General features: G+C 43.8%; 1 protein-coding gene across 4 annotated transcripts in view; it reads right to left on the minus strand.

Annotated features, from left to right (window-relative positions):
* LOC148022071 (MUS308 and mammalian DNA polymerase-like protein) overlaps nt 1-26,866 on the minus strand; it is a 161,640-nt gene that overhangs the window by 87,276 nt on the left and 47,498 nt on the right. For 3 of the 4 annotated variants that reach the window (XR_015694453.1, XM_087697682.1, XM_087697684.1), the window contains 2 exons: nt 20,309-20,686; nt 18,560-18,712 (listed from right to left, as the gene is read on the minus strand). Coding sequence is in view for 3 of the 4 variants with exons in the window: in XM_087697682.1 (XP_087553808.1) it covers nt 18,560-18,712; nt 20,309-20,686 (531 nt within the window). In the remaining variant the exon portion in view is untranslated. The remainder of the gene's footprint in view (nt 1-18,559; nt 18,713-20,308; nt 20,687-26,866) is intronic. The other variant, XM_087697683.1, reaches the window with a different exon arrangement.

The following is a 26,866-nucleotide window of genomic DNA, read 5'->3' on the forward strand; positions in this document are numbered from 1 at the left end:
CAAACGTCAGCACCTGCAGCTGACGCGACGCGTCTGGGATGTTGACGGCTCCTGCTGGTGGCGCGCTGGGATAGGGCAGTGTTGTGCGTTGATTGTGAGCTGCGCGCAAGGTAGTACTGGGCAGGTCTGGAGCTGGCGACTCGGGGGCAAGACTGACGGGGACTCCTGGCTGCTGATGACTGAGGACAGCTCTGATACCAAATGTGAGAGCAGAGGATCAAGATACAACCAGATTCAGTAGACAGTGTGAGAGTGAGAGAGACAGAGTTGAAGCACGACACTCAAGATAATAGACTGAATGAGTGTAATCTGAAAGTACAAAGTACAACCCTTAAACCTTAGAGTTGTAGGGGGGTGTTCACACCCGACACACACTAAGTGCCTAAATGTGTGTAACATAAGCACATAAGTACATACGATAATAAGACCATAAGTCTGGGGAAAAAAACCTCTCCTACCGAGAGTAAAAAGTGCCCTAGTGTCCTACTGATCACCGACACTCCCATATGAGCGTAGGCGTAAGTAAGGCGTGAGTAAAATACCCGCGTGAGTAAAATACCCAACAGAATCATCTGTAAAATCATCAACAATAGGGGTCTCTCCATTTGCTGCCACCCTTCATATATCTCCTTCCCCCTAGGCAGTGGCTAGTTGTGTGGCTCTCTTCGTGTGGTAGAGGCTCGATCCCCATATGGGGACCCCATACACAAGTGCTAGTGCGACCAAAGTGCCAAAGAGCAAGAGCTTTGTCCGAGGCTCCTAAAACCGTATACATGTGCACTAGCTCTCCATTGACCCTACAACCACATAGCCTTGTGTCAATCTATCCTTTTGTTGCCCTCCTCAAAGTGAATCTTGGCCCTAAAAACGTAATCCCCAAGTAAACATATCTCTGGACCACCTCCATTATCTCCTCTTCATATGAGAAATGGGGTTTTGATTGTCGAGTCTACTGGAAGGAAGTATTAAAGACCATATTCTTGGTTTTCCCAAGGTTCACTATAAGATTCATGTCTTGACAGAAGGCCTACAGCGCATCTAGGTGGCGCTACAATCCCTCCGATGTGCTAGAGATGAGGACTATGTCATCCGCATACAGTAATATCCCTCCCCTCCAAGTCCATCGACGTAGTTTGATATCTCATCAATATAAAGGCAAACAAAGTAGGTGAGAGTGGGAATCCCTATTTCACTCCAATGATACCGGTTAGCTCCTTCGACAGCCCTTGGTGCTCATACTTGTCATGTACCAAACGTGTATAGTGCTAGTACCCCCCATCTCATCTCCATCAAGACCTCCAACTCCTATAGTCTTTGCACAAGCCCGTGGTATTGTGTCAAAGGCCTTATGGAAATTCTCTAACATTTTGACAAACTAATATGAAACCTATCAAAACCGTTTCATACCTCCCATTTCCAAATCCCTAGCAACTATGACAAAGACAAAACTTTGGCCATTGCAATCTTGGAGGGCCCCCACCAATACCCATACGTTGAAGTTATGATTCTCACAAAGTCTCTATATGGCCTTCCTTGGACCATAGGAATTCCTTCTATCCATGAAGCATTCCTTCTCGAGTAGGTCTCATATTGGAGACTCCTTTTGGCCAATGTTTCACTTGAGAAATGGTCAAATATCTAGCAACAATACCCCAAGATGCAACGTGGCATGCCTCCTATTGAGATCAAGGAGAACATAGACCTCAACCTTGGAGGAGGAGCCAAGCAAACAACAAAGATGGTGCATCGCAAGGCACAGGAGGCAACAACACCAACAATAACGAGAGTGCAAAAATGATGGACAAAGATAGGGGTTCATAGTCCCAAGCAAAAAAGACTTGCTAAGGCACAATGGAGAATGGTCAGAGACCTTAGACCAGAAGTTGGCATGGTGCAACATTAACCTTCCACACGACCTTTGCAAACGCTCCTCTAGCCACCCGAGAAACAAACATTCCACACCTACAATTACTAGCAACCTCCCAGACAAAGAAGGTGTAGCCAAACACAAATGGGTCTCCACAAGATGCCGCAAACTACTACACCAACATCTCCAACATTCTCCAATCACCACGTTGAGCCCTCAATCTTGCTTCTACCATAGGTCCCTAACACCCAACAAATGGGGGGGTATGGCTACTGCTTGCGGCTGCAACTAAGAGAAGAATGACTTAGATGTATACTCCAAGGACTTTTCCCCCTTGCCTGAGGCTGCAAAGCTAGTGGAGAGGAGGCTCAACAAGGCATATTCTAGGAGATAGCAAAGACAAGCATGCACCAACGAGACGCAGTCTCAAAGACTCGAACACACCCCATGAGAATGCTCTCATGGAATATGCAAGGCTTCAAAGGGTGACTTTTTAGCCATGGTCGAAGCCTCATGAGATAGAAGCTTCATAAAGCATTGGCGCGAGAATAAATACTTCTTCTCATGTTCCACAAGCACCACCATAGAGAGAATACCCGATGTGGGACACTTTTGACAGGCCAAAGCTATACTAATTGTTGGCTTTTCTCACTTACGTCTCACTTACGCCTTACATAGGAGTGTCGGTGACCAGTAGGACATTGGGGCACTTTTTACTCTCGGTATGAGAGGTTTTGTTCCCCAAACTTATTGTCTTATTTCGTATGTGCTTATGTCACACACTTACGGGCACTTATCATGTTCAGGTGTGAACACCCCTTACAACCCTAAGGTTTAAGGGTTGTACCTTGTACTTTCAAGTTATACTTTTTTCAATCTATCACATTGGGTGTCGTGCTTCACTCTCACATTGTCCACAGATTTCTATGTTGAGCTTCGATCCTATCTCGATCTCACATTTGGTATTAGAGCATTGGCTCTGTTCAACTGAGGTTCCGTTCAGCTCAGCTCAGCTCAGCTCAACCTTTGGGAGCTTCTAGCTCAGTCCAACTCCCCCCCCCGTCAGATTCACCACGACCTGCAGCAACTCGACCTGCTTCCTGGAGCCGCCTAACCTCGCCCCTGCAGCTTCCTACCCTATGACCTGCGCCCTCCTAAAACAGCGCCAGTATTCTCCCTCTCGCCAGGACTCTGCCTGGGCCTTTGCCTGCTAAGCCATTCCTGTTTGACCATGCCGCTCCAGCCTTCTGTGCCCGCCCGCCAGTCTCCAAACGCCCCTGTGGTGCTGTGCCACTTCTGCCTATTGTGCCGCCTGCCTGTACTACCTGACGCCTGGAGGAAGTCGCCCCCTGCCCTACAGCGCGCCGCCCACCTAGCGCCCTTCCTGCCAATGCCGCCAACTGTTGCATACGATTGTAGCACCTCAGGCCCGTCACACCTCAGCTGCACGTGGTCCAATGTACCTCCAACAACAGTGCAGCAGACAACTTCAAAAAATCAGTGTAAAATGACATTTTTAAATCAATTTTGTATTTCAGAATTGTTTGCAGAAAAGCATTGTACTTGGGCAGCATATCTCAGCATTTGCAAGTGTCTGGGACACATTTCACATAGAGATTGGCTGAAATTTTGGGGCTACTGCAATTACAGTCATTGACAGACTATTTTGAACAAATCTGAGGCAAGAAATTTTGGGGATTTTGCTGATACAGTGTTGCTGAACACTGATTGCACCTTGGACTGCGTGCATTAAAGACGGTTTTGACAAAGTACACCTCTGTATACTAATTGTAGAAAGTTATTTCTTGCAATTTTTGGAAATTTTCAGATTTCCAGTTTGGTCCCGCTTGGACATTGCTCTTTTGCTTCTTTTGGTAAGAGATTATCATGGCAAATCGAGGAGATGTCTTCACCTATGTATCCAAGGAGGACAGATTGAATGGAAACAACTATTCACTTTGGCTCTTCATGATAAAGAATGTGCTTGTGGCGAAAAATCATTGGGATTAAGTCAGTGGAGAAGAAGCTAGACCTCGAGTTGTGGCTCCAACTACTCCTCCAGGAGGACGTGCACAACGGGCACCTCAGCCTACTTTGTTACAACTACTTTCCAAAAGAACAACTCAAAAAGCATGGGATACACAGGATGCACAGGCTTTGTCGCTGATTGCATTGGCAGTTTGCGGTCAATCATCCCCCACATTTGTTCAGCAGCTTCTTCACGAGAAGCTTGGCTCACTTTGGAGCAGATGTTTGCAGGCAAGAATGAGACTCGCATCTTCTTCTTAAAGAAAGAGCTAGAGACATTGAAAATGGATGAGGATGATTCTATTCAAAATCACTTGAACAAAATTTAGGACTTGCAAAAGTAACTCATGAAAATGTTGATGAGTACTATTCAGATGCACAAATGATATCTACCACTTTGAACTTATTACCTCCTTCGTACTTGGCTTTTCATACGGCCTTAAACCTCACCATGAGGATTGCCGCACAACCAATCACTTTTCTTCAACTAGTGAGTTTGCTTCTAGAGGAGGAGCAAAAAAGAAGAAATAGTGATGTGGATGCCATAGCCTCTGAGCAGGCTTTTATGGCTAGACAGAAAGGCAAAGGCAGCCAAGTAAAGAATACTCCGCAAAGTTCTGAGACTTATGGCACATCACAGGCAAGTAAAAAACAAGGGGGGACGCAAGCCAAAAAGGGCAAATGCCATTATTGCAAGAAGCCACGCCACTACATCATTGAGTGCAAGAAGCAAATCACCAAGGAGGAGTCAAGAATGTTTGTTTCTGATGCTTCTTCCACTGCTACTGAGTTCGCGTTCTTTGTTGCAGAAAGGGACTATTGCTTTTACACATGCAGTTATGACACTTCTTGGGCTGATCGAGCATTTAGCTCTACTGAGGATGCAGGCACTTGGTTTTTTGACACTGGTGCTTCTAGGCATATTACATCTCGCAGAGATTTATTTACTTATGTTGGTGCAACTCCAGTTGGCAAGTCTATACAATGTGCCAACAATGCATCATACCCTGTTAGAGGTATTGGGGAGATTGTGCTCACAACCATTGATGGCTCTATTCTCCGCCTAGAGGATGCTTTATTTGTGCCAGGCATAAAGAAAAATCCGCTCTCTATTTCTTCTTTGGCATGCTATGGATTACACGTCACATTTCATGATGACTGATGTATGGTAAGAGACAAAGAACACATGACTTTGGTCTTGACAGGCACTTTATGTCATGGGTTATACGAGTTGAATGCTCTTTCAATTGATCAGCCAACATACTTGGAATCCACTCTTACTCCTGTTATAATATAGACAGAGTTATGGCATGCTAGGATGGAGCTGTGAAGAAAACTGCTAGGGTTTGCACTTAGGATACACAGAGTGTATGGCCACAACAGAAACACAAAGAGACAAACACAAACACAGACACAAAGGGCAAAACTCAAACCCTAAACGCAAAACTCAAAAACTCAAACCTTAAACGCAAAACTCAAAACTCAAACACAAACAGAAGAAGGGAGAGAGAGAACACAACTCTGAAGTGAATGAATGTTGTAAATGAATGTAAGAGTGTACAGTGTGCTCAAGGGCAGAGCAATGTCGGAGTGTGACATCCACCGAAGACGGATCCCAAGTCTGTGACCACCAATCGGAGTGTAGCAGTGCTGAATAGTGAAGGGCAGCAGACTAGTCACCAAAACGCAACAGTCTGGAGGCTAGAAACTAGTAAACGCAGCAGTGTACCACCGATCGGAGGCTGGAAACTATGCACAATCTGCTGTAAACAGCAGGCTGAAACAGTGTCTGAGAGTGTCAAGGCCTACAATGCTGAAAACGTAGACTGGCTGACCCTGGAGATGATTGACAGCAGGCTGAAAAACAGTCTGGGACAGTCTGAAGCACTCACCAGCACCTGAGAGATGTCACCTACAGCAATGGACAGGCTGAAGATAATCTGGCTGCAGTCAATGATGGCTGGACAGCAGATGGAGGCGGGCTGCAGGCTGGAAACTTGGCGTCAACAGCAACAGAGGGTGTGTGGGCTGATGTAACCTACAAACAAGAATGATAGCTGAATGGGGGCAGCCTGTCTATTTATAGATGTGGAAGGGCACCCCAAAAATTAAGGTTTCCACTAAACTCTCTCGAACTGCTCCCCGTTTTAGGGTTTCCACTGAACTCTCTCAAACCACTCCCTATTTTAGGATTTTACTCTAAAAGAGCATTTTTAGTGTGTTTTGGGGCTGTTTAAGAGGCTAATCAACAAGTAATACATATTTTAGCTCAACACCCCCTCTCAGGCCCAAAACTGAGCTGAAAGGTTAGGCCAGCCATTGTGATGTTTATGTATCCCGAGGCATTCCACCCCAAAGCAACCAAGGCATCAGACAAAGGGTACACGTCGACTGCCCAATGGCCTACCAAGACTATAGAGGCGATGGTTATCTTACCAAGGGAATCCAAGTAGTCACCCCAAAGAGGATAGGGCATCGGACAAAGGGTGCACATCAATTGCCCAATGGCCTACCAAGCCCTACAAAGACATATGAAACTACATGGATTTTTTATTTATTTTTTTGAATAAGTTAAGTAAATTTGATGGGATGCGGTCAATTGAGTAAAAGTGACCCATATGAGGTATCCATGTGATGAAGAAGGAGGGTGGTGTGGTAACAACAGACACCGGTGAAAACAGCTTAGGATCCGCGCAAGTGGTGCTTTGCACAATGAGATGCAAAGTATGTTGCATGCTGAAGAATGCTCATGCAGCAAATGCCACTTGGGCAATGTCCCTCATGGGAAATTGTTCACTTTCCAAGCACCCTAGTACAAGGATGGTGTAATCATGCAATGCAAAGGGTGAGGTACAACAAGGGGAAGAAGCCAATATCAAAGACAAAGTGCTAAAGCCTATAGAATACCAAGAATGGTAGAAACCCTCTCTCAACCTAGATGTAGATGCCGAAGAAGGAAGAGGAGCCTGATGTCGATCTTCATATAGTGCCGAGAACCATAAGAAATGAAAGAAGATGAAGTGGATGAAACAGCCCGCTAGAAGAGCAAAAACCGCCATGATAGCACCAAGAGAGATATTGCACGATCCGCCTCGGGAGGGGAAACCGCCATGCTGGAAGAAGAGCAAGCACTCCTAGGATGATGAAACCATGAAAGAAACGATGTGCATCCCCACGTCTCTAACCCAAGGAGGACCAAAGCAATCTGCAAGTTAGCCCTACACTGAAAGACAAAACCTTGCAAAAGAGATGAAAATCTGCAAACACAGAGGTTAGTGGTGAGATGCTCCGAAGCAAAACAAAACAGAAAGAAAATCTAACTCAAAATAAATGCAATGAATGTGTATGTGTGTGAGTAATGCGGCGGAAGACAAAAAAATGAAAAAACTGAGGAAAATGAATCCTATGGGCCCGACTCTAAGAGTGCAAAAAATGAATGCTAGACTAACCTAGAGTATCCGAAAGAACCTAGAGGCATGCGAGTCGAAGAAGGCGGCTACCATTGCGGATGTCCAGTAGCAGGGCCCTGCCAAGGGAATGCCTGACGACGTGGAGAGGAAGGTGAAATGGATGTATGAAGTGCAACGGGATAGGAACCTGCAGACCAATCGACCAATCCCTCAAGGGTAGTGAAAGAGATGAGCCGTTGAGGCTATACTCGAGCCACATGTCCAACAGCAGCAACAAAGGGTGCTCAAGGAGCAGATGAAGCAAGAGCGGAGGGCATAGCCCCACTGGATTGTGCAGTCGTAGCGGTCTGTTGAGGATGGAAACCCCTGCGTATGAGTGGTTATGGGAGATGTGAAGCTGCGGATAGTGAGGGGAATGCCCATCACAGTCGTCCCAGGTGTTATGGATGCGCTCATGTGCTGAAAGGTGAGAGGCACTGTGTTAAAGGGTGGCATTCTCCCTAACGAAGTACCATGAGCAAAGAGGTAGAGAATGGGGTGGAGAAGGAAAAGATACTAGGAGTGAAGATGAAATATTCAACCCCTAGGGTGTGTGATGCAGATGTGGAGTGTAATCCAAGGTTTTGGAAAGATGATGAAAGGTGTGATATAGAAGAGGATGGGATGGGAGGGAAGTGAGAAGTGTATGTGATATGCTCAAATGAAACAGAAGCTATAGATGTACCAGAATTTCGTCTGCTTCGTGAGCCCTCTCTATTGAAGTGCACACACGCAAAGCCATACGGATCCTGTACCTCAAAAGAAGAAACATGCGAGGGTTTAGATTCATGCAACACAAAAGAATTGTACAAACCTGACATTGGACTTGGCTGAGATGATGAAGATGGATCGCCAAACGTTCCGAATGCCCTATGTTCTCCATGATCAGAGAGGTGGCCAACATCACCAATCGATCCGGATGTGGTAGGAAAACTGATAGGAAGGGTGTAAACATCACCATACTTGTTGCGACAATACTCCTCAAAGTCTTCCTCTGTCATGTTAGTGAAATCTGCTGAAGGTGGAGTGTCGTCCTCCTCACCAAGTCCATAATGCCGTCTCAGGGCCTCCAATGATGAAGAAGCCTAATAAGACATCATAGGAACTGGAGAAGAAGATGTCTAGGACATTGTGATTCGGTTACGAGTAATATTGTGTGCCTCACACAAAGACTAGCTCTCCACAATATCCGCAAGATACTCTTTACAAGAGCACCAGCTCTGATACCATGTGAAGGAAACTGCTAGAGTTTGCACTCAGGACACACAGAGTGTACGACCATGACAGAAACACAAAGAGACAGGCACACACACAAAGGGCAAAACTCAAACCCTAAACGCAAAACTCAAAAACTCAAACCTTAAATGCAAAACTCAAAACTCAAACACAAACAGAAGAAGGGAGAGAGAGAGTGCAACTCTGAAGTGAATGAATGTTCTAAATGAATGTAAAAGTGTACAGTGTGCTCAAGGGTAGAGCAATGTCGGAGTGTAATGTCCACCGAAGACGGATCCCAAGTCTGTCTAGAGGCTGGAAATTGGTAAACGCAGCAGTGTACCACCAATCAGAGGCTGGAAACTGTGCACAATCTGCTATAAAAAGCAGGCTAAAACAGTGTCTAAGAGTGTCAAGGCCTGCAATGCTGAAAACGCAGGCTGGCTGACCCTGGAGATGATGAACAATAGGCTGGACAGCAGTCTGGAGCAGTCACCAACAGCTAAGAGCTAGTAGCTACACCAATGGACTGGCTGAAGATAATGCGGCTACAGTCAATGATGGTTGGACACCAGATGGAGGCGAGCTGTAGGCTGGAAATTGGGCGCCAACAGCAATAGAGGGTGTGTGGGCTGGTGTAACCTGCAAACCAGAATGATGGCTGAATGAGGGCAGCCTGTCTATTTATAGATGTGGAAGGGTGCCCCAAAAATTAGGGTTTCCACTAAACTCTCTCGAACCGCTCCCCGTTTTAGGGTTTCCACTGAACTCTCTCGAACCGCTCCCTATTTTAGGGTTTTACTCAAAAAGAGCATTGTTAGTGTGTTTCGGCGCTGTTTAAGAGGCTAATCAGCAAGTAATGCATATTTCAGCTCAACAGGGGCATGTGAACTTTGGCAGATTGATGCTCTTACAGCCTACACAAATGCTAGATGGATTACCTCTACTGGAGCGACCTCCTGAGCACTTGTGCGAAAGATGTATTTTGCGAAAAATGCATCATTTTTCGTTCCCCATGATGTTGCTTTTAGAGCAACAGCCAAGTTGCAGTTAGTGCATTCAGATGTATATAATGCATTCTTGGCTTTTATGATGCATTCTTGGCTTTTATTGCACTTGTTGAAAACCAGTCTGGTTGTAAAATTAAAACTCTCCGTTCGGACTGAGGGGGGGAATACATGTCCTCTATGCTGCATTCTTTTTTGAACCAGAAGGGCATTGTCCATCAGTACACTACTGCTTATACTCCACAGCAGAATGGGGTTGCAGAAAGAAAGAATCGGTCACTCATAGAGATGGCCAAACGTATACTGAAGGCAAAGAGCTTGCCTCACAATTTCTGGGTGGAAGCCGTCATGTGTGCTTGCCATGTTTTGAATAGATGCCCCACCAAAGCACTGAAGAAAATGACACCTTATGAGGCTTGGAACACCCGAAAACCTTCAGTTGGACACTTTCGTACCTTTGGGTGCTTTGCATATGCACATATTCCAAAGGTACTCAAGGAAAAAGTTGGATAACAAAGCTATCAAATGCATTTTTGTGGGATATAGTAGTGAGAGCAAAGGCTACATACTCTATGATCCTGTTTCTAAAAAGGTGTTTGTCAGTAGGGATGTACTATTTGATGAAAAATCAGAATTGTTCCTGGCTGGTTTAGACACATATCAAGCTGCCCATGATGTATTTGAAGGGCTGCTGCCCATTACATTTGGTGATTCAGCTGGAGTTTCAACAAGTGAACTCAATGTTCAGCCAGCTACTCCTTTGGAAAATGAAGAAAATCAGCCATTGGCTGATCTGAATATTCAGAAAAGTGCTGAAACTGAAATTCAGCAAGAGCTTATGCACAGTCAGGAGGCAAGACAAATGCCTAGATGGTATTTACAAACTATGAAAGATAGTCATCTGGATGCACCCATGGCTGGTCGTACTAGAAGGCAAGCTCGTATGCATGATACTGCACATACCATGGCATTTGTTATGGCAACAAGCACCATTGATGAAGAAGAGCCTGAATGTTTTGAGGATGCACAACAGAGTGTGCATTGGATGGCAGCAATGAAAGCTGAATTGGATTCTATCACTAAGAATCAAACATGGGATTTGGTGTCTTTGCCCTTTGGAAAGAAAGCCACTCGAACTAATGGGTCTGTCAACTAAAACGGAATGTAGATGGATCCATTGACAAATACAAGGCAAGGCTTGTAGCTAAAGGCTCCAGCAGTTGGATGTCTTATTTACTTATGCAACACTAGGCCAGACATACAGCTTGCAGTTTTAGCTCTGAGCAGATATATGCATCAGCCACGCATGTCACATTGGCAAGTTGTTAAGCATGTCTTCCGTTATTTGTAGGGTACTAGATCTCTTGGATTGCTTTATGCCAAGGGGGGACCACTGCAATTACATGCTTACAGTGATTCTGATTGGGCTCGTGATTATGATTCACGTCACTCTACTAGTGGCAATTGTTTCTTTCTTGGCTCATCTTGCATATCTTGGCTTAGCAAGAAACAATCCACTATTACCACATTGTCATGTGAAGCTGAATACAAGGCAGCTTTCACTACCACAGTTGAATGCGTATGGATTAGACACTTGCTAGCTAACCTGGATGTATCTATTACGGAGCCTACTCCTTTGTTCACTGACAGTTAAAGTGCCATTGCAATGGCACGGAACAACCAAGTGTTTCATGCACACACGAAACACATTGAGATACATTATCACTTTGTCAAAGAGAGGCTACATGCAGGTGATATCAACCTTGTCTATTGTCCTACCACCAGTAATGTGGCAGACAACTTCAGCAAAGCTCTTCCTCGTGACAATTTTGAAGCATTTTGCAATGCTTTAAATTTGATCTCCTTTGATGGCGGATGATCCTTGTACTCTAGATCACTCTTCACTCCAGGGGGGTTTGTTGGGTTTTCTCACTTACGCCTCACTTACGCCTATGCTCATATAGGAGTGTCGGTGATCAGTAGGACACTAGGGTACTTTTTACTCTCGGTATGAGAGGTTTTTTCCCCCATACTTTTTGTCTTATGTCGTATGTGCTTATGTCACACACTTACGAGCACTTATCGTGTTCGGGTGCAAACACCCCTTACAACCCTAAGGTTTAAGGGTTGTACCTTGTACTTTCAGGTGTACTTTCAGGTTACACTTTTTTCAGTCTATCACATTGGGTGTCGTGCTTCACTCTCACACTATCTACTGATTTCTGTGCTAAGCTTCGATCCTATCTCAATCTCACACTAATAGGGCACAGATTGTGGATGTCACAAATATACAAGCAAGTGTTTGCATACATGTTGAGGAGCATTAAACTCAAGCAATATAGGATTGGGGCACCTTGGTTCCATGAAGAGGCATGTGGGTCTCTATGAGATTGGAGGGTGCACTTATTGACCTATTGGTAATCTATGCCCCAAATGGTCAACGAGATAGGTGCTATTTTTAGACAACCCTTAGACACTCCCTACCTCACACTCACAATTGGATGGTAGGGGAGTGACCTAAACATGGTGGATGCCTTGGAGAGACAAATGCATATACAAAGTTTGCCATGTCCACATGCTCGCCTAGTTCTCCAAGAGAGACAAGGCATGAATGGCTGGGACTTTGTCCAAGATCAATCGACTCTATGTTGATGACTAGGTTTGCAACAAGGGCAGCCTAGTAGGCATCATACCTAGCACACCCTCTTAGACCATTCATCAATCCAAGTAATTCCTTTAGAGAGAGTAAGAGGACCCCACCCCAATGGCAAAATTCCAGAGCACCTATTTTATTATTACGATGATCTTAGATGGTTGATTGCGTGAATTTGGGGATCTAGACCCTTCTCAATGGGACTAGTAGCTAGAGCCATGGATAAAAGCTTGCCATGGATCAGCGCCTTCTTCAAAAAGGGTTCCATGAGGAGGCACCATGACCTTCAAGAAAGGGAGAGGACCAATAGAGAGCCACTAGCTACACTCAAAAGAAAGGAGGAGAGAGCTACAAGTTGTTGATGTATGCTAAGAGGATGCAAATTGCTAGAGTGGAGATTGATGTCATGAGAAACAAAACCGTAGTACACGTTCAGGGAAAGAGCTTCCTTTTTGGCTCAATCTGGAGACAAAGTTTATCGAGATTTCTTCTACATTATGGGTCCAAAGTACTATAGACAAACCTATGGAGACTAAAAAGAATTGATGGATTCATTGCATAGGACCCTAGAGGCAAGGCAAGTGGCTACACTATCACACAACTTTGCACAACTAGAGCATGAGACTATGAGAGTGACAAAAATGTAGTATGGCAGAGCATCAAGAGAGTGGCGTCACTCATAGGATGAGTAGGTATTTGATGGATCTTTTCTACAAAGGAGGAGCTAGATAAGGCACTTCTTGCCTTGCCCTCATGGAAGTGTCTAGGATAAGATAGGTTGGATTTGTCTTCTTTTTTGAGTTAGAGGAAACTTATGAGCGCACAGCCCATCTTCCAAGAGATTATAGCATCAAGGGATATGCCAAAGAGACTATATGAGGAGCCAATCCATGCCATTCCCAAGCATAGTAGAGACAAATTGCAGATCATACTATGGCTGCCATCACTTTCCTCGGAATTGCCTACAAGATCCTTAGAAAGGTGCTCAATGTCTCAAATTGTCCTCATTGATGTCAAATATTTTCCACCTCACCCAAACAAGCTTTGTCCGAGAGCACAACTTGGATAATATCTTCACCTTTTGGGAGTCCACACCTCTTTCTTGCTCAAAGAACCAAGACCTCATTGTGCTCCTCCTCAACTACAAGAAGGCATATGACTCCATGGATTGGGAGTTTTTGGAGAGCACCATGCTAAGGATGGGATTCCCAGAGCAATGGATCAGGGGAGTTCTTGGCCTTTATTCCTCAACACACAACCAAGTTCCTATTAGTGGGGCTAAAGGAGAGATTCAATATCAAGAGATCAATGAGACAAGGTTGTCTCCTAGCCCCCTTCTTGTTTCAATTTGTAGCTAAGGCCATGAGCTCTTTCAAGCTAGGCAAATACACCAGTATCAAAGGTATCAAGTTACCCATCCCATGATCCCTAAACTTGAGAAACACCTTGATATGGACTTTGTAGATGATACAACGATTTATTGAGATGGGGATAGGGCCTTTGTAGCAACCATGGATATATTTTGACACACATCAAGTGCCTTAATTAATCATTAGAAATCCTAGGGAGTTTGGGTATGTGACTCCAGGCATCTAGAATGGCAACCACACAAGGGTTTCACATGTGTTCTCCGTAGAACTGCAATGAGATATGGGATGCCATGTGGGGATTGACTTTACTTCAAAGCAACAATCAGCCCCTCTTCTTTTAAGCATCAAACAAAAGCTCCTTATTGGAGCTCAACGAGGGTTTCATTAGCAAGGAGAGTGGTGCAAGTTCTTGTGACCATGTGGTATATCACTAACTATTGGGCATTCTCTAGGTCATTCTTTGACTATGTGAAGCACCTTATCAAGAACTTTATTTGATCAAGAGGAAATGGGAGTCTGACTAGAGTGGAGGTGCCCTCGGATGTCATTATACAAACCTAGATCTAGAGGAGGCTTGGGGATGCTAGACCCAAATAGCCAACGCCTACTTGCAACATATCCATGCAGTCAATAGGATCCATCTCCGCTTGCATGGTCACCAGCTACTATTAAGTATCATCGTTGATGTCCAACAGCCAGTTGAGGGTGTCTACCCCTTGCCCCTACAATTCTATAAGTTTTTGCTCCATGGCCTCAAGAGACATGTTTGAGATATTGAAGTGAGCAGCATGCTGAAAGCTGCCAATGGTGGCCTGGAAGTCATCTGAGGCTCCTCCCGAAATTTCCATTATGCTTGCTACAGTCCCCATGGTATCTAGATTGACTAGTTGAATTACTTGATTGATAAGGTCACGGATAGGGGTGTTGTCAAGGGTCTCCTTCCAAGTGAGGAGCCTTGGAAGAAACCTCTTATGGAGGCTTCAATCTATTACTTGATTGATAAGGTCACGGATAGGGGTGTTGTCAAGGGTCTCCTTCCAAGTGAGGAGCCTTGGAAGAAACCTCTTATGGAGGCTTCAATCTATTACACATATACATGGAGGACCATGGTAACCTTGTATTCTTTGGATCTTTCAAGAGATCACAAACAGAGGCTTAGGTAGGGAAGCTTTGAGGTCAGTTTCGCAGCTGCTATCGTCAATGTATGGAGATCTGTCTCATTTGGCCTCCACTAACCAACTGCACTTGCAGAGAAGAGGATGAAGCACCTTCTCTTCAATGGTTCTTTTCAATTAGAGTCAGGCCATTCCTGAACAAAGGACCAACCTATCCAAGGGAAGTTCTCTACGCTGATGTCCCCTACAATCATGATATATGTTTTCCACTTTTATAGTGCCACCAATTACCTCTGAGCAACCACCACCTCTCCATCCTTAAGCAATGGCTCCTTCATCTATCATCTGCCATCTACAGTGTCCCGCTCGTCTATTAGGGCTTCTTCATTGATGGTCCCAACAGTCCATGTATTCGATGCAAGCTACACCATGCCATCTTCAACTTGAATGCCACGGGAGTAGCATTCATTTATGAAGGGGACATAATGTTAACTACAACATTCAACAAGGTGCAAGATTTGGCAATCTCATGGATTTGAATTTGTGTTGTTGATTACAATGGAGCTACCATTACAATTGCTCATCTAGGGGGTCCCACACACCCACATGATGCAGTAATGGAGAAAGATAATATCAGTGCTGTCATCTTAGCACCAGCCAGCACATTACTCATCTGAATGAATTGAATACACAAAAATTCAAATGTAACATGTCGGGTTGTCATGAACTTTGTTTGCATATAGCCTCTTCCCTTCCAGCATATTTCACATAGTCACCAGGGACAAGGGACGGGGGAGCCGGAACCGGGATGGGGACCTAAAAGTTATCTGTTTTCTAGACATAATCGAAATACTCTATAAAGAAACTTAACAATTACAATAGATTAACTCAAAAACCTTGAAAAAATATCCAAAACAATACATGAGCCATGAAAATTGAAAGTTGAAGCACAATTGAATAATGAAAACTCAAATTGAAGGGTAGAAGTAGTAATTTTCAATGCCAAATGGTGACTGAGAAATGTTGTATAACTTAAATTGTGATGGACCACTGCATGGAAACGCACCCTTTTCAGGACGCATTGGGGACGGGTCCCGCGTTTCAGGATGAGTTCCCTGCACTCTGGGCCCACGTCCCCTGTGACCATGATATTTCACCTCCTCCATGGGTGGATCAGCATGCTAATGCTCTTTGCAATTTTGGCATATGCATGTGTTAAGCAAAACTTCGCAAAATTTTGACACATAAGTTGTATTTGCAAAACAGGCTACTTCATCGAAGACATTTGATAGAAGTGCTTCTTGTAGGATTGAGGTTGGCTGGGTGCAAAAGTGCCTTGCCTTGTAATCTGGGATGCTTACAAACTCATTCACTTTGCCATTGCTCAGGGACTCGAGTGCTCATGGATAGACTTTCGAGTCAGATGCATGATAGTTTTTCTGCCCATCAAATTGGGAAGCAGTTCTAGAGTTTCTTCTAGATTATCAACATCCAACCACTTCAGTCGAGTAGATGCAAGCACTTTGGAAAATAGGTATTCCTCGTTTAGTGAAAGAAAAAAATGCAGACTTTTTCTTCGAAGAGCGATGGACAGCAGATTATGTTGCCTTGACTCTGGTATACCCTAGTACAAACACAACTAAAACTTGATAACTCAAACAAAATTGCAAAAACGCAAAAACCAAAATGCCATATGTGGTAAGTTTAAGGAGCAACCACATATAACGAAGGAGGAGAATATAATTTCTTTCGCTTTATCATCCAATGTAAAGGAGTAGTCCACTATGAAACTATCCTAAGAGCTGTCTCTACCTTAAAAACCAAGAAAGCATCATCTTTAGATAATGAGAAAAAAGTTTACCAACCTGCAATCATGCCATCAAAAAAGCCATTTTCATGATAGATGAAGCGGCTCTATGATTGCAGTAATCCTATGTCTACCATTGTTGAGGGAAAGGCAAATGAACCAAGGAGGTCTCTAAGAATAGAGGGGCAAATAAAGGCTTTTGCTCATATAGTTAATATGGACTTGATGGTTGAGATTATGAGAGAATTAAAGAAGCAAATAGACTTGGAAGAGAATGAAGATAACTCTGAAGTGAATGAAGGGATGTTGTCAATAAAGGGAAGAGTGTACAAGATGCTCAATGGAAAAGCTGTCCAGCAGCCAATGACTCTAGTGGGGGCAGGCTGAGGGAGTAGTCAAAGAGTGACGTCCACCAGAGGCGGATCCTAAGCACTGTAACCACTAGTCAGAGCTGAGATGGGCTGATGGAGACCTCCAAGAACTGTGTGGCAGCAGGAGAAACTGATTTGAATAAAAACACAGCAATGTCTGCCCCAAATCTGGTTACGCCGGCAACTGGAAAGGCCAAATAATAGCACTGTCAGGTGAAGCAGAGGACTGTGCAAGCTACATTCAGCAAAACTGACCAGGGTCATTGTTTTCAGATAATCACTAGCACCATATGATGCATTAATTCATTTCCTTTTCCAGCTTCAGACACAACATTTCAGCCTTGGAGTTTTTGTTTCAGCTGTTTTACGTGTTTTCATCTTTAAAAAGTGAATCCTAGATCCTCGAAGACAGCAATCACATGCCAGCCCAATTGGCTAAGAATGCAGATTTCAGCCCGCATAAATCTTTTGAACATTTTTGGAACACAGAACTGAAACAAAAAGTCCTGTATTAGAGCAATACAACCTTGCAACCCTACAGAGTTTCACCTGGCTGGAAAAGGACTCAACTGGGAACAACAAGCAGGGATCAGATTTGACTGATTAAAATGAAGTTGCTGGTGTCTTGTTTAGCAAAACAAAACAATGCAGATTTTTCCTTGGCAGGGAAATGGACAGAAGATTTTGGTGATTTGACTCTGGTAAACCCTGAATAGCTTTGCCAAACCCAGGAAAGTGCAGGCTACATCCAGCAAAAAATGACAAAAATCATTGCTTTGGGATAACCTCTGGCATCTTAAAATGCACTAAACTAGAAGCTTTAGCCTCTTATGAGAGGGGTTCATATGTGGGGGAAGAAAATTTTTCACACGGTTGTTTCGTTTTCCAGCTTCAGAAACTATATCTCAGCCTTGGAGTTTCTGTTTCAGCTGTTTTACATATTTTCATCTTTAAAAAGTGAGTTGTTTCAGTTTCTTAAGCCTCCTTTTGGCACACAGCTATCTACAAATTGTGCAGTAAGATGATGCCTGATTTTAAAGACAAACCCATATCTTGGATTTCTGGACTGAAGTGATTATTTCCATGTGATAATTTGGAGCTTTGGAAAATCCTCAAAAATGTGCTTTTTGGGACTTAACTGACTTTCTACTCGTGAAACTAATTTGGCCGGGAATTCTCAAAATAAATGCATGTGTGGATACCAGCAACAAGAAAATCCAAACACACCAACATAGTTAAGAAAATCCAAAATTAATTATCATTCATGACTAAGGTTTTTGTCTTGCCATCGCCACAAGCAATGAAAGTTCAAGCAATCTCCACATCTCAAAGAAAACAAATGCCAAAACTGCTAAGACAATGATCTCAAGTATGTGTTTAACTTATCGTATTTACTAATTCCGTAACTGTGAAGACTATGAACACAAAAAGTTATCCAAGCCACATATTTCTTTAATACTAATTGTCTCTACAACTGCAATTTAATCTATACTTTGTGGAGGCTTATGCTGGATAAATATGTTAGCGAGAATGGAGTGTGACCTGGAGCTTCAAGATTTATTGTTCAAATCAAAGGTAGGCAATTTTTTGTCTTGAAGCATTTGTAAGTTTATATTTAAGCCACCCACCCAGTGCAAACAAGAATTGAAAGACGAAAGGTATCCTGAAAGATCTCACCTGATCCATTTGTGATAATTCGCTGAACCTTTTGTAATACACTCCCCAGTCAGGCTCAAGCTCAACATATATAGGTGTAACTTGATAAACAAGATGAAGATCGGAAGCAAGAACGAAACCTTCTCTAGCTTTTGCAAGATCATCAAAGACTACCTACCAATACAATTGCATGTGTAATGAATCTTTCCCCAGAATGCAGGGCAAAACAAATCACTTTAAAGAGAAAACACACATGAATGCTGATAACTAATGCTTGAACTAAAACCTGTTTTGTTCAAGAAGCATTATCTGCTGATATATAAGACACTAAACTTTACATATATTGTCCTTTGATGCTACATCAATACAACTGCCATGTTTCCAAAAATAAGACTATATTGAGAGCCCAAATACTTTATGCAAGGCATGTAGTCTCTCATTAGCAGAAGAAATAACTATTAATACTAAATGAACTTGCATACAACTAGTTCAAGAGTTTACCAAAATTAGCAGCCCATGACTCAATGTGACAAGACATGTCAAAGTCATTAACAGCATGTGCTCATTTCTTCAATTGCCGTCCCACGACTCAAGACATGTTAAAGTCATTAACAGTATGTCCTGACATCTTCAATTAGCAGTCAGTGACTCAAGTCACAAAATACGTCACAGTTGTTGGGAAACATGTCCTGATTTCTTTCAGTTTGATTCCTTGTTATAGCACTGCACGAACAATGATTGAGATTGAAGACTGGACTCTGAAGTTCTGGCTGATAATTGAAGGCCAAGCCCTGAAGTTCTTATTCTGAGTTTTCAAAAGTGAACCAAGGTACCACAGAGAGACTAAAACAGTTTCTGTAGGTCAGAAACAATAAGCAATAGAAGAACTTCTTTCAATTCAAAAGGACACTCAGACGACCTAGGTGACTTCTGGACCACTTCATCTAGAGCATAACTATAGATTCTGATCAAAGAGATTTTTCCGAGACTAGAGATCAGCCCAAACTATGAATTCCACGTTTATTGATGACGACACCAAACTTTAAGCAAATGGATAACCCCTGAAAGTCATTTCCTTGTGCGGTATAACACATAAGGATCTCCATGAGCTTGCAACTCTCAAAGCCAGCTTGATACAAGGCAGCACCTATGGCATAGTCACCCAAATCTGAATGAACTTTGTAGGTTTATTCATATCCACAATTTGCAACGTCGGTGCAGCATTGTGACCAACCACTTCAACATTTGAAAATGTTGACTGAGCTCCTTGTTGAAGCCAACCATCTGCTCTGTTGCTTTAGATATCCTTCAGCAGTCATGTCAAGGGTTCAGCTATTGTGGCATACTCCTTACTGAATTTCCAAAAATCTGGTGAACGCAAAATGATAGACTTGCCAAATGGTTTGAACCATAGGCCATTCTACCCACACTTTTTCAGGATCAATATGGATGCCATCAGCTAGATGGCAAAGATACATGATCATACAACTGCTCCTTATGAAAAACTTCACGTGTAGACTTGCTCTAGGGCCATCCAAAAAGCTGATTGTAAGGTCAACAAAGAGTGACATTACAAGAGCCCTCCAATTATGACATAGTAGTCTACAAAATTGAGGAAATTGGAAAAGTAAGAATATCTAAGGTCTTAACATCTAATAAGAGATTTTTTGTTTGGTTTACTGCACCAGTGCAAAGCAATCATCGTTTATAAAGCAACACGAGGAGGAAAAAACAAAATCACATGATTTTTTCACTGCATTAGAAACTTACTAATGCTTTTCTAGTATCCCAACATACCAATGATTCTTCCGGACTTAGACAGCTCCCAAATGCAGCTTTGCCAAGAGGAGTACTATTGTACACCTCACTACCTCGATCCCATTCCAAAAATTTATAATTGCAAAGCCAGCGCAGGGAATCCTGTGCAGACTTTACAACCTCCTTAAATGTCTGTGTAGAATTCAAAAGCGTGCATTTGACATAGCGTTCCACATCATTAGCAGTCTGAACTATGCCCCCCGCCACAACTTCCAGAATTGCACGTGTCATTCCATTTTTATCCTCAGCAAGGCATGATAGGAGTGGCTGGCATGCCTCATTTAACAAGGCAGACATTCGCTTCAACTCTTCAGGTTTACAAATCAAGATCTGCATTGTTACCCAACCTTACATTAATATTTTAAAAGCAGATGCAGCTTCATTGTTCTTTAAAACAAGGAAAATAAGAAACTTTTAACCTTCAAAAATAATAATAATTTCATTAGAACAGTGGAAGAAGTAATTTCCAAGTGCTATCTCTGAACTTTCCATGGATTTTAAAATCCTGAGAGAACATTTGTGTGTAGATATCAACCAGTAGCAAATGTAAAAAGTGGTTAGCTAGCAAGTCTTAAACCCCATGTTTCAACATCTATGCCAAAGTTATATGTGTGCACAATGAGTTCAGTGTGCACACTCACGAAAAAGCTAACTAAGTTTGCAGCTAACAAGGGGTTCAGTGTCCATTCTGCACTAGCAGAAAGACAAAAGTTTGCACATTAAATGGTCAAAACAGAAAGGAATTTTTGGTGGATGAGAATCACACTTCTAACAGGTAAGGATGCACAAAACAATGGCATATACTAGCCCTTAACAGAAATATTACGATGCCATACACTAAGTCCCAAATATCCAAAAAATAATCAGCAACCTTACCTTCAACAATTTTTCATGCTCTTAATGTGGCTTAAACCATGATTATAAGGAGGAACCATCACTGAGGTGGACAAGTAAGGTTTAGACACATTAGATGACTTTACACCTTACGGACCTAAATCATTTTCAAAAACTTCTCTACATATGGGCTTCTATTTGACCCTAGCACACATGCCACTATCTTTTCGTAGTTTCTATTTGACCAGTTAAACCACCTTCACAGGAGAGCACATGGACTGATTGTAACAAGCAAGTGACTCCTGTAGAAATGACTGAAAGATGTAACAATAGTCAAATCCAGTGTGGCTTTGTCAAAAGACGACGAACCAGCGAGACAACAAAGTTTGCGGGGAGGAGCATAGAGTGAACTCGGCAAACACTAAGAAGAGAAGAGAAGAGAGAAGAAACTCTAATGAATGGAATGATGAAGATTTGAATCATGGAGTGAATGTGATACAAGGAAACAAGGGTGCCGTAGCACAAGGAAGATGATGAAGACAGCCACGAACCACGAACCGCAATGTCCTCCTGAAGGGGTGTGAGGGCAGTGGAGAGGCTAGAGAGAAGAGGTGACGGACTGAATGAATCAACCATAAAGAATGAGTGATGGAGGCAACCTATAAATAGGCAAGAGACTGTCTAGGGTGGCGCCCCACTGTGGGCGCCCAGCCCCTTTTTAGGACTGTCCGCTGTTTGTGAAACCCTAAACACAAAACATAACCCTAATCGCAAAACGCAAAACTACAGGTGAAGGGTTTCTCAACACCCCCTCTCAAGCCCAAAAAATGGGAACAAAAAAAAGAGAGGTGGAGATGCAATGCTACATGCTAAAGAATGCTCATGCAGCAAGTGTCACTTGGACAATGTCCCTCGTGGGGAAATTGTTTACTTGCCCAAGTGCCCTAGAACAAAGATGATGAAAACATGCGATGCATAGGAGGAATGTCTAACTTTGTGTGGTGTCGAGAACCATAAGGATATGCTTGTACTCGATCTCGGGAGTTGGCTCCATGCACACCAAGTGACCAAGGCAAGAAAACGAGGAGAAAGAAGATGTAGAGGATCCCTAAGATCCAAGATTTCCACCTAAAAGATAACCTGCAGTAAAGAACAGTAAACAGAGTGAATTGAAGAACCCGAAACTCAACCTCGAGAGAGAAGCCACTAGCTCCATGCATCCATGCAAGAAGAAATACGAAGGCCTCGTCACACGATTGAACCTCCAAGGCCCCAATCTAGGTAGATCCTCGAGATCATGGGTATCAATAGGTGAGATGACCGTTGGAAGGAAGCCACCCCATCCAAGGGTAGAAGAAGAAGGTAAAAGGCCTCCGCTAGGGTGTGCGAAGGATTGAGCAGGGGGTGGGGACCCCCTTTGAAACTGGAGGAATAAGAGCCCCCTCTAAAGTCGTAGTAGATGTAGATGCCCCCTCGGAGGGCAAAGAAAGATCATCCCTCTCTGAATCCCCCTCTGAGGTAATAGAAAATCCAAAAACTCATGGATCATGAACTCCAAAATGTCTGAGGATGAAGGAATTGCCGTCCGTCATGTCAAAGAAGATATCTGGGGTGGTGAAGAACTCCCAGAGGTGGCCTCTCGAAGCTGAGTAGGTGAGGGTGAAGGGTGGGACTCAAACTGAGCAATGAGTAGGCAACAATCTTGCTACTTCTCAATGGAGCGGACCGAGAAGCCGAAGAAGAGGAAGGAGTCGAGCAGCCATTGTCCCTCGAAGGAGCAGACTAACGAGGAGATGGTATCAAACAATCACTATCTCTCAATGGAGCAGACTACATAACTGCGGGCTGTGGTAGCCACTGTACCCAAAAATAGGTGGGAGAAGACTACCCTGCTAGCATTACAATGATTTCCAGGAGATCGTAGTGCCAATCGATCCTCCATGTGCTCGAAAGGACTTAGTGCGCATCGGATGCGTCTTATTGCCTTGAGCATAGTACTCTGATAGCCAATGCAAAATGATTTCTGTGGCCCAAAAAAGGAGAGGTGGCAAAGGTAGTGCCGGGTGGAAGACACATATACTCCAGGGGGGGTGGGAAGCAAAGGTCGAAGTCGACAAGAATCGGTGGTGTGTCCAATGATGCCAAAGTAGGAGCACTCAGTAGTCTGGTCATCTGTTGGTAAAGAAGCCATGGGTACCAGTGTGCCTTGCTGAAGAAGGAAGAGGTCAACCATGAACCATGAATTGCAATGTCCGCCTCAAGGTATGTGAGGGCGATGCAAGGGTTGGAAGTGAACTGCCAATGGAAGGAGGATGCTACCAGTAGTAAGAGGTTGCAACCAATAGAAAAACGTAGGGTACAGTAGTATGGTGGAGCTGTCGAGTTGCAGAGAACAGCCGCTAGGTTGCAAAGAGCAGCCGTCAATAGTCTGGCTGAACTGCCGGGTTGCAGAGAACAGCCGCCAACAGTCTGGCCAAGCAGTTGCAAAGAACAGCTGCCAACAGTAGGGAGGAGCCGCCAATAGTAGGACTGAGCTGCCAACAACAGACATGGAGGAGCTACTAGCAACAGTGAACATCCGCCACTATCAACTACCCTCTATGAGGAAGAAGGTTGCGGGAGTCAAGGCAAAGCGTAGGAAACTCTGACACAAAGAAGTGCTCTGAGAGAAGAGAAGGCCCATATTCCAAGCTCCAAAATGGCCTCGAAGCACAAACTCTCCCAAGTAATCAGAAAGGCCGCAACCACGAAAGGAGGATCGGGCAGAGATATCACTGTTAACTTGAATGGGTTATCGGGAATAAACGCTAATTCCACACTCCAAAACCAAGTACCGTTATGATGTCAAGCCTATGAACGAAACAATAAGGCATAATCATCGTAGAATGAAATCATACTTTTGCATCGCGTAACTTGCATAACTGGAAAGGTAGTTGTAAAGGCTTGATGACCATGATTTGCCACGAATAGATTAAACAGTCTAGTTGAGCCACCAGCAACAAGGAGGAGCCGCCAACAGTTAGATTGAGCTGTCAACTGTCTGAAATGCACCAGGGGATAGGTGTTGGAATACTGCCAGGTGCAGCAAAAGAGCTGCCAGCAATAAACATAGCAAAGGGAAGATGGAGGCAACAACAGCAGCCCTAACGCAAGCTGGAAAACAGCAAACGCAGGAGGAATCAGCCGCCAGTTAGGGTGTTGATGCAATGGAAGAAGAAGAGAAGTGGATGTCGAACCCGCCACCGGTCTTTGCCTTCACTGGAGTGGAGGATCTTTGCCACGGTTTGAGCAGATCTAGCTCTGATACCATGTCAAAAGATGACATACCAGCAAGACAATAGGGTTTGCAAGGAGAGCAACCGCCAAGTAAGGTGTTGATACAACGGAAGAAGAAGAGAAGTGGATGCCAAACCTGCCACTGATCTTTGCCTTCACTCGAGTGGAGGATCTTTGCCGTTGTTTGAGCAGATCCAGCTCTGATACCATGTCAAAAGATGACGTACCAACGAAACAGTACGGTTTGTGGGGAGAAACACAAAGTGAACTCGGCAAACATGGAGAAGAGAAGTGGATGTCAAACCCGCTACCAGTCTTTGCCTTCAGTGAAGTGGAGGATCTTTGCCACTGTTTGAGCAGATCTAGCTCTGATACCATGTCAAAAGACGACATACCAACAAGACAATAGGGTTTGCAGGGAAGAACACAGAGTGAACTCGGTAAACACTAAGAAGAGAAGAGAAGAGAGAAGAAACTCTGATGAATGGAATGATGAAGATCTGGATCATGGAGTGAATGTGATACAAGGGAACAAGGGTGCCGTAACACAAGGAGGTGATGAAGACAGTCACGAATCACGAACCGCAATGTCCTCCTGAAGGGGTGGGAGTGTAGTGGAGAGACTGGAGAGAAGAGGTGACGGACTGAATGAATCAGTCGTAAAGAATAAGTGACAGAGGCAGCCTATAGATAGGCAAGAGATTGTCTAGGGTGGAGCCCGAAGGGAGGGCGTCAGTTGTCTAGGGCGGCGCCCCATTGTAGGCGCCCATGGACAGCCCCTTTTTGGGGCTGTCCACTATGAAACCCTAAATGCAAAACTACAAGTGAAGGGTTTCTCAACAAGCTTTTCTACGCATATCAGTTATCAACCATATAACGCTCTTTATTCTAGAAGTCCTAAAATCAGCGTTGAGGGAAAACATTCAGAGTAATAACTAGAGCAAACAATTGTAAACAATGTACTTCCCATTCATACTTGTTTTCAGCCATTGCTGTAATTTTTGAGCCATTTCCATAGTGGAAGGATTGGCCATAGCTGTAACTGTTCTTGTCGCATGCTAGTCTGTTCTGAACCACTTCAACTATCTATCAAGGTTTTGGATGGGGCTTGCGCGTGCCATGCTGGTTATCAAGAGTATGCATAGAGTCACAACTTCCAAGGGAAATGAGATGTGCACCTGATACCAAAGGGAGCTTGAGCAACCAAAAAGTAAGCTCAATGAAACTGAGAGGCTAGAGCCCTCTGAAGCCAGTGTGGATGGGAAGTGGGACATAAGATAGAGGCCATTTGGTTATGCATCAGATCAGGCTACAGCTAGATCATTGGATTCATCAATGATTTCTACCACAATCAATGCAAATAGAATCGTTCTGCCCAGCTAGCAAAGTGGTAAATTTAAAGTTCACACCCAATTGTGAAACAACAAAATCTGTCTACCTTTGTGAGCTTCAAGCATTGGTCAGTGTCAAAAATAGCTACAGCAACCAAACTTAGCCATAGAGTTGTCACCACAGTGGAAACCTTGAAGTGTAGGTCACTGCAACATGAAGATATCTTAGTTCAGGTCATGTGACAAGTGGAACCACAATCCACAATCCATCGCACCAAATGGCCACATGGGAGGATGGGGTGAAAGCTGCTAGCCACATACCACAAGTAGATGGCAAGCAGCAACATTGGTGGGAGAGATCATGACATAAGAAACTTGGACCCAGTGACTGCTATTTACCCTCCAAGCTGCTACAAACTTACTTCAGCTTGGAAGGGGGACAGCATGAAAACAATGTTTTTCCAAAGAAGAGAAAAGAGTGGGTTCTGGCATTGAACCAATCCCATAAAGCTGTGGAGTCCATTGCTCCAACGTGGGGAACCATAGCAAGTCGAGGAATAGGGACTGTCACAAAATCCCATAGGTTAAAGGTGTCAAGGATGCACTCGACTCTGCATTACCATAGAGAGTAATTCATCCCATCAAGCTTTTGAGAGGCCAGAAGAGAGGGTAGGACAAGCACTTGTACTAAGGCTGCCATGATGGCCAATCGTGGACTAGTAGCACAGGCTTAGCCTAACTTAACGAGGGGACCTAGAGGAAGCTTGCCTAAGGGTAGGGCTACCAAAAACTTCTCCCTTCGATAGATATCTACCAAGCATAGTCATGTCAAGTGGGTGCATGGTAGCCAAAAGTTTGGAAACGTCTAGGTTCCTCAACTTTCCAACAATATTAATTTTTAGGAAACGTCTAAAACTTTTTCACAAAAGTTAATACAGCTAGGATTTACATACATTATATATGCAGAGAAATAACCTCATTCGTCCACTGCCTACACAAGTAGTGACAAAACTCTACTACAGGGATCCAAACAATGACAGGGGACCCAAATATGGCCATTCCATGTGAC

Source organism: Lygodium microphyllum, chromosome 17 (assembly GCF_053477565.2).
Source record: "Lygodium microphyllum isolate KBCC chromosome 17, Lygodium_microphyllum_v1.1.10, whole genome shotgun sequence".
NCBI lineage: Eukaryota > Viridiplantae > Streptophyta > Polypodiopsida > Schizaeales > Lygodiaceae > Lygodium > Lygodium microphyllum.